The 8964-nt window shown below is 31.8% G+C and overlaps 1 protein-coding gene across 1 annotated transcript; it reads left to right on the forward strand.

Annotated features, from left to right (window-relative positions):
* Positions 1-3229: 3229 nt before the first annotated feature.
* LOC120086802 lies at positions 3230-7318 on the forward strand. The gene is made up of 5 exons (XM_039043593.1): positions 3230-3567; positions 4968-5357; positions 5431-5514; positions 5608-5679; positions 6854-7318. Exons 1-5 carry the CDS (start codon positions 3520-3522, stop codon positions 7043-7045), a joined length of 786 nt encoding a protein of 261 aa, XP_038899521.1. The 5' UTR covers positions 3230-3519; the 3' UTR covers positions 7046-7318.
* The last annotated feature ends 1646 nt before the right edge of the window (positions 7319-8964 follow it).

Genomic DNA, 8964 nt, shown 5'->3' on the forward strand with positions numbered 1-8964 from the left:
TTATAATTATAGTCATGAGTAAAAAAAATTGGCCAGATAAAATATCTTTCAACTTAATGTGGTTCAACGGTAATTTTGTAACTTCAAGAAGAGAAGATATGCAAAAAAAAAAGAAAAAGAAAAAGAAAAAGAAAAAGAAAAAAAGATAGAACGTTTAAATTAAGATCCATGGCTATTACATGAGTACTTGAACTTTATGTGGAGACATAAAAATGGGTCAAGTTCGAGTAAATAGTCTAAACGGTCTATAATATACAGATAAGGTTGGGTACCTTATTCCGGAGATCCTATTGGATGTTACCCACTTTGTATTTAGTACAAACGATGTGATTTCGAATCGTTCCTGTGGAGACATGCGAGTGAAGGTGTCCTGTTCAAAGAGGTTGTATAAAATTCAACCAAGAAATAAGTCACTCTTACTTTATAACGTTGTTTACGGTTTAAGATTGACTATTTCAAAGTGATGACCTAGGTAACTTGACCTTAATTCTGAGCTAACTATGAACTCCTGTTTATTCGGGATTATCCTTGGATTTGTATGGGTGAGAGGTGGCTCAACAGCATCGGCTCAATAATCACCCCATTTCAAGGGTAAGACCAAGTAGATAGCTGGGGATATGGTGTGGAAAACGAAATTCACTCCTACCCGTTTTTAGGGATAATAGAGAGATTGTTCCCTTAAGTGTTGACTCAGGTCTTGAACAAGGGGCCCCACTCTCTCATTGGCCCGAGAAGGACTCGGTTTGGTGATTGGATCACAAATCAATTGTTTATTAGAGGATCAATGGGGTTTAAGGAGCAAGATGTAATCTCGGGGGTAAAATAGTTTTTGACCTAGTTGTTATTACAAACAACTTGTGAAAGATTGATTTATTGATTATGGTTATATCGAGTGGACAGAAATATATTTATAATGAGGGGAATGTAACTATTAGGCTTTAGTGTACTGATCTGGTAGTTGATGAATGTTGGTTAATTGGGTTAAAAAGTTTAACCGATTAATCTCAAATTGTTGGAGCCCATGATCTGTATGTTCATAAGGTCCCCTACTAGCTCATATCGAACTAACTCTTAGAAAAATGTGACAAACGAATTTGAAGTGTTCGAATTCGATTTTTTGGAGTAAAGTGTTAAAGAGAGAGATAAAGATGTTTAAATAAGATTTAAATATCAAGACTATGAATAGAGATTCATGTTGATTGGGATTAGCATTGGATTTAATATCAAATTAAATTAAATTAATTAAATGATTTAATTAATTATTTAATATTAATTTAATTTTAAAATTAAATAGAATTGGTCAAAATTGCAACAAAAGTCAAGATATTGACTTTAGACTTTGAGAGTTAAAAAAAAATCAAGACTTTGGACTTATAAAGTCAAAGATTGACCTTTAACCAAGTTAGTGGGAAAATCCACCATTTTTTAGTGGGAAAATCCTAAATTTATGTTGCTAGGTGTTCATCCCACTTGAAGACATCAAGACACTAATTCCACTTTGTGTTGATGAGATTTTGAGTGTCAAGTTCTCATTAACTCAAAAATTGTATGATTTGCATGTTTTTTCCCCAATAAATAGGATGTTCTATGTTTTTTAATTTCTCTTGGCAAAATTGGAATTTCATGAGATTTTTTGAGAAAAATTTAAACCTAATTCTCTCTCAAAATTGATCACTCACCAGATCCAACCATCTCGTTCTAAAGTCGGAGAATAGTCAGGAAGACTCTCCTGGTAGTCTACGAACTGTTCGTGAGGAGATTGGAACAAATTTTGAGAAGATTGGAGCAAATTTTGAGAAGATTTTAGACTACAAAGATTGTACTCTCTATCCCTTTGTTTTAAATTAATTTGCATGCTTATTCTTTTTAAATTAACATGATTAGAATATTTTAGATCATTTATTTCTTCTATCGCACATGTGTTCGTTCCATCAGATACTATATTATATTGAATAATCAATTTTTTTAAAAAAAAATACAATAGAAAAACAAGTAAATAGACACCAAGAGACCGAACAAAGGAAATAAACCAAAAAAAGGAAAAATACATAAAAAAAATTACTATAAAGAAAAATACTAATTAGGAATAAACCTAAATTTACTTTAATAATTTTCAAACATTTTCAAAATATATATAGTAGGACCAAAAGTATGTAATTCAAATTCTCATCTTTATTGTACTCCAAATATATATATACATATATGCTTTTTAATATAGTACTTTTGAACATAGTGTATTATTGACGAAGATCTTAACTATTTTTAATACAAGGTATTTATTTATACTGGGTGGTTTAATTTCAAGTTTAAAAATATATTTTCACAAAATTTATTATTTTCAAAAGGAGCATATGGAAAAAAAAATGTCTTATGGTAAGACTTCAAAATAATATGCTTTTTAATAGTTTATAGTATGTTGATTGTTATAATTTGAATTATATATATTTTTTGAATTATTCATAATTATTTCGTTTTTTTTGTTTTTGAAAATCAAGTATATTTCCTCTCAATTTCTTACTATAATTTGCATGTTTCTTAAATATAATAGTTGAATTCTTAACCAAAATTCAAAAATAAAAAGAAGTTTTGAAAAACTAATTTTTTTTAGTTTTCAAAATTTTGCTTGTTTTTTAAATCATTGGTAAAAGGTAGATAACAAAGAAAGAAATTTGGAAGTGAAAGTAGTGTCTACTAATTTTCAAAAATCAAAAATAAAAAACCAAATAGTTATAAGACGGAACCTCAATAGTACAAGTTCAAAAATATATTTTCATAAAGTTTATTATTTCCAAAAGTAGTAGATATAGAAAATACTTTTATAGTATGAATTGAAATTATTTGTTTTTTTAATAATTAATAAAATGTTGATTATAATTATTATAATTATAATTTTATATTTTTAATCACCCACTATTTTCATAAGATTTGGAAATATTCTGTTTTTTAATAGCTAATGAGATTTGAATGTTATAACCATCAAATTACTAATGAATTTTAATTGTTAATTCGTAACCTTTTTTTTTTTTTGGAAGATAATTCGTAACCTAATTAATAACTCGGAAAATCATTTTGCCATTTTCTTAATTTGAATTTTTTTATTTTTTTATTTACCACTTTTCAAATAGAAACCTTCTATTTTGTTATTTCCTTTCTCAAACTGAGAGTCTAAAACCCACCCAAAGGTCTTCAATAGAAACCCACCCAAAATTTTGAACGGAATATATATTGTTGGAGGCACCATAATTGTGGACTCCGAATGCTCAGACGTTCTGAAATTTGAAGATCCCATTTTCAGAAAAGGGATCCTTAATGACGTTCTTTTTTATTCTTTCCTGCAATAAATAAATTGGATGATCATCAAAATGGATTCTGTAAATCACCCCATAATAAATTAGTTGTCCTTCTTCTTCCCAATTTCTCAAATGGGGTTGTTCTCATTCGATTGAAAAGTAAAGTTTGGTGGGAAATTTCTATGTTTTGATCTTTTTTTTAAAGGGTTTTTCTTTTTACGGCTATAAAATGAGGAAGAAACCTCGGGCTGTAAAAACTGGGCCAGATGCAGAATTGGTAATGTAAATCAACTCTTATTCTTGTTTTGTTTCTTCCATGCACTTTTGTTTCTAACTCTGAAGCTAATTTTGTTTGAGAATTAATTGTTTTAAATTTGAACTTGTCAATGGAAAATTTGTTTTGCTACTTTCAAGTCTTCAGATAAGTATCTTATAGTTCTTTGTTGTAATGGTGAAAACCACAAGATGGATTGTAGAATGGAAGTAATGATCTTATATACCCTTGTGATCTGAAATTTTAAGTTGTAATTTTCCCTTACTTATATACTTACCATCTTTTTCTTATCTAACCAATGTAGGACTTTGATCGCGCATTTCGAATATACATTTATTGATAGTTCATTTATTTGCTTCATGGTTCTTCATTTCCTTTGTATCATGCTTATTTTCTATCCATCTCACTGATTCAAACCATACTTGAGATTAGTTTAAACTGAATGAGGAATTTAAGTTATTAAGTTTTAAGTTTAAGAGCTTGAAACCCTTGGAGGTATCTCCAAACTTCCAAAACTTTTGATTTCCATTGATGTGAACTGAAGTATTTTTTGTGGGGAGTTTTTGTTTTGTGTGTAGATTGGAACAAAGGTTAGAGTAGAGCATTTTTAGATGAAAGGATCACATTTCTGCTGAATGTTCCTTGATTTTTGTGAGCATTTTTAGATGAAAGGATCACATTTCTGCTGAATGTTCCTTGATTTTTGTGATTGAACTTACAGTTCATTTCAAATGTGTTTGTTTCTATTCATTGAGTCTAAAGGGTCATATGTAAGGTGTGGAGTGTACTCCCATGCTTTTAAGGTGTGGTGTTGTATTTGACATTCTTTTGAGTTATGACATCTCTGTTATTCAATGCTCGAGTTTGTGGAGGTGCTCAGGTTCTTCTTTTTGAGACAAATTTCGTTTATGAAAAGTTTCTTTCTTCTCTTATCACCGAAAATTGGAGTTCGTTTGTATAATTTTCCTTTTCCAGTCCCTTTGGTTGTGCTTGTGATTGGCACTTCTGTTTTGTTCTTCTGTTCAGTTGGGACTTTTTCATCTAAATTCTGTTCTTCACCTGTGATCACGTAGGAAGATGTCATGTCCAATGTCAAACTAGACTGCTAGAATGCCGTTAATTATTGTATTTTGTTTAATTATAATTTATTAGCGTTTTTTTTTAAAAATTTCTGCATTAATTTCTGATGTGAAATTATGTTGAGTTAAAAAGGTGCAATGTGTTCATGCAGTCTTAATGTTTTCTAGCTCACTTCAAGTTTTCTTTTGTCCCCATGACCTTTGTTTCGTCTTTCGAGTAAATTTTGAAACAGTAGAAATGGTAGAATAAATTATAAGTTTTGAATCTATCTACTGATTTAGTTCATCAAAATCAAAGCCTGAAAAGATTATTTGTTTTTGTAGAGCACAGAAGCAGCACACGAAAGCACAATGACTACCTCTGAGGGACTAGAAGGTACCAATACATCCTTGAAGAAATTAAAATCACCATTGACCAGCCAAAGTACTTCTAAAGAGAGAGCGAATAGGTTCTCTATCCGTCGATCTGGACGTATCCGAAATTCCATGCCTCAAAGCCCCAAAATACAGAGCGTCATTGAAGAGATTACACTTAGTGAAAGTGATGCAGAAGATGAGTTGCCTACTGACCATGAGAAAAGTTTGCCACCTCCTGACCAAGAGAATGATTGGGCAGACTTAATGAAGAAGGAAAGGAAATTTGAAGGGAAAATTGACTATATTGTAAAACTACTTGAAGCACATGGCTATACCTTAGACTCAATAAAGACTGAGGTACAAAGCTTTTTATTTTTCCTGTTGTGTTTTTAGGTTGAATGATTTTGCTCATTAATTAGTAAATGAGCAGGTTATCAAAAGATCAATCTCGATGGAAACGGTACCTACGCCTGAAATGAATTATAAGAGCATGTATATAGCATCCCAGAAGAAGGTTATATTTAGTCATTTCCATCTTCTGATTTTTGTTTCTTCAAGCTTTCTTGAGGCCAACTGTTTATTTCGACAACTATTTGCTTATGTGCAGATTGAAGAACTAGCTGAAGAAAATCGAGTGCTTACTCAAAAATTGGAGAATGCTCTTGACCAATACGAAGCTGTATGTATTATCGAATTTCAATTCTGCTAGCTATCATAGTTATGAGATCTGCATCGACTTTTTTTTTTCTTTACTTCCTTTTTCGTTTGAAAAGGAACAAATAAACTTTTTGTTGATAGAATAAAAATGTACATAAGAAATCTCCCAAAAGACCCCTAGAACTCGTATAAGAGCGCATGCACCCCAGTTCAGTCATAAGAATTAAAAAGGTATCATTTCATGACCTGCCTACAAAAGAGGGAACAAAAGAACTTGCTAGTAGAACTCAAAATCCTAGTCTCTTTCTGATAAAGTATCATGAAAATAGTTAGAGAAACATGCAAGTTGGGTCATGATAGAAGGAAGAAGAAGAATCTAGATCCCTCTTCGGTGTAAAAGTGAGGAAGAAGCTAGATTTCTCTGTTGCAACAAAGAATGTTATATTTTGGGCCAATTCTTACTAAAGTTTGAAGACGACAATCCTTAAAAATTGCCATTGTTTAAGTTGGCCCTTTAAACCTTAGGAATGATAAAAATATTAAAGTTTGTTAGTGGTAAATGTGAAGATTACAATGATTGCAACAAGAACTCAACAGTTTTCTTGGGTTATATATATGGATGCCATTGATAAAGTCCTAAGACATTACTGTGGTTCCCATGTGATGAAAAGTTTCATTCTAAAACTGGAATGACAACTGGAAAACTGTGATGTGAGAGAAAACAAAATACTTGTTGAAATAGGTTAATTATACCAAAATATTCTCAAGAATATGATATATTCAACATTTTATATTGTTAATGTACATGTATCATTTTCTGAAAAAGATGTGTTGCCATTTTTAATGGTCTATGTTGTGTTATGTCCATTTCCAAATGATATCATGTGTCTGAGTTGTTAAGTTGTTGACTTTGTTATCTTTTTGCAATTGATGTTTAGTGGTTATAAAAATTGCTAATTATCGAGGGCCACTTTCGAAAACTATTACCAAGAGAATATTTGGCTCGTAATTTTAATTCTTTCGGATTACGCATGTGACAGTAGAGTTAGAATGTTGATATTCATATAATCTAATTCTATATGTATGTGTGTTTCATATAATCTAATTCTATATGTGTGTGTTTTTTTTAATGTGGGATCAACAAATTTATAGCTTGGGGTAAGCAAACCTGCTCACCAAACTTTAAAATTGTGCAGTACAAGAATGGGAATCATGATGCTTTTGAAATGTTGGAGAAGTTAAAGGATGTCATCGTGATTTCGAACAGTCTGAAAGTTTCCGAATCAACTCAAGCTATGTCTCAAGCAGAACTCGACAAGGATACGTCTCTCGATGCGGGCGACGTTCCTCCTCCAGGCAAGAAAAAGAAGCTCCCTAATCAAAATTGAACAAGAATATGGGTTCCCTCCTCATGGTTGTGACTCTTTCGTTGCATGCTCTTTAGTCAGACTTGTTTGTCAACTAAAGTTTGTTTCTTTTGGGTGGGGGGCTGGATCATAGAATAGAATGCTGGCCCTTTCATTAGCCATGAAAAGGAATGAAAGATGTCAGATTTGAAAATAGAAGTTTCTTAAAAGATAACTATTTTGGAAATTAGATTTTAAAATAGCCTTTTTGCTTCTATGTTGGGAACTTGTATGATGAACTAATTTTAAAGAACGGTTAAGAAATACGAAATATGTATGGAAAGGTCATGCAGAAATGTAATGAATTAATCTCCAATCACATAATTAGATTACTAAAAATTGAAGTTCAAAATGTTAGTTTTATGGAAGAAAACTCGAGAGTCGAGGGTTATTGATCTCTTTACCAATTAAGAAATAAAGATTTCTATCTAGCACAGATAATCATTTGATTTTTAGTTTCTAGTTTTTTAAAATTAAGTCTACTATTAAAGGAAATTAGGGTTTTTTTTTCCTAATATGTATTTTTCATATTAACATTTTTCCTTTTTTGTTTCTTTTTTTTATTGGGTCTGCTAGAGTATTTTATTGGACAATTCATTGTAGCCTGTGGAAGCTAATTATTCAATGATATATAAAATTAACATGGTATCAAAGTCTAAATACTAGGATTTTATAACACCACCTTCTTTACTTCCTACTGCCTCTATCTAATCTCTGCTTTCGTCAATCGGTCATTGGCAAAGGCAGATCTATGCACACCATTTAGATTTGTTGAGCAACATTAGTATGTTAATTTTGTATATTATTGAATAAATCAGATACATAATCAACCTTTTACAAAGGTGAATAAATAAACATCAAGAAACCACTAAAAGAAAATAAATAAATGGGAAATACCAAAAAGAAAAATAATAACTAGGAACAAACCCTAATTTTCTTTAATACCTTCCCTCAAACTGAAGGTGGTAGAATGACGAACAACTTGAGTTTGTGAAGAAAATTTATAAAATAAATCAGCAAATCTGGGATGGAAACAAAAATCCGTGAAGAACGAAAACATGAAGTAGGGAAACAAACTTCTAGTTTGGAAACAAAGATCCTCAAAAAGAGATCTATAACAAAACCTACAAAGAACGAAACAAGAACTTTTAGGCTAGAAATAAAGACCCTCATAAAGAAATCTAAAACAAAACTCACAAACGGCCGATTTGAAAGCAGGATAAAGACCCAGAAAAGTTTTTTTTTTTTTTTTTTTTTTTTTCAATAGGGAATTTGTCATAATTGCAAATAAACCAAATTGAACCAACTTGAACCAAATGTAATGGAGTGAATCAAACTAAAACCGGTTTGACTAAAGTAAATTGGACTAGGCTGATCGAACTAGACTGAAAAAGAACTGGACTGGTTGAACCAAAACTCAACTAGTTTACACTTGAACCAAAGAAGATTTGTATTTTTCTTTAAAACCATCAAACCATGGAACCAAATAGAGATATAGGCTGAGCGGCAGCGTAACATGAATGGCAGCAGATTTGAAGACGACATGGATCTAAAGATGACGACCTGAGGTGGTGCGATCTGGTCAAAGGGACGAACATCAGAGGATCTCATCTATAGTCGCGGTAGACGGCGACAGATTCTGGTATAGGCAGCACAACCTAGGGTGACAGAGAGATGTGAACAGATCTGAGCAGGGTAGTGCGAAACTGAGTAGGAAAGGGAGGAAGGCACAATGACGTGAACATATTAGAGAAGGGCAGTGGAATGCAGCGTCGACTAAACTAAACATAAAATCCGAGGACAACAGATCTAATAGAAGCGACGACGACAGAAGGTGAAGAGGTGTGGCTGGATTAGAGACGGATATGGGCAACGGATCTATGCGTGGATCTTCCTTCGTC

This window comes from Benincasa hispida, chromosome 9 (assembly GCF_009727055.1).
Source record: "Benincasa hispida cultivar B227 chromosome 9, ASM972705v1, whole genome shotgun sequence".
NCBI classification, from domain to species: domain Eukaryota; kingdom Viridiplantae; phylum Streptophyta; class Magnoliopsida; order Cucurbitales; family Cucurbitaceae; genus Benincasa; species Benincasa hispida.

Excerpts from the sequence above, each read along its gene's own strand:
- LOC120086802 (XM_039043593.1), top strand. The coding sequence starts at position 3,520 with ATGAGGAAGAAACCTCGGGCTGTAAAAACTGGGCCAGATGCAGAATTG. Across the intron at positions 3,568-4,967 it reads CTGGGCCAGATGCAGAATTG|AGCACAGAAGCAGCACACGA; the intron begins GTAATGTAAATC and ends TTGTTTTTGTAG. Across the intron at positions 5,515-5,607 it reads ATATAGCATCCCAGAAGAAG|ATTGAAGAACTAGCTGAAGA; the intron begins GTTATATTTAGT and ends GCTTATGTGCAG.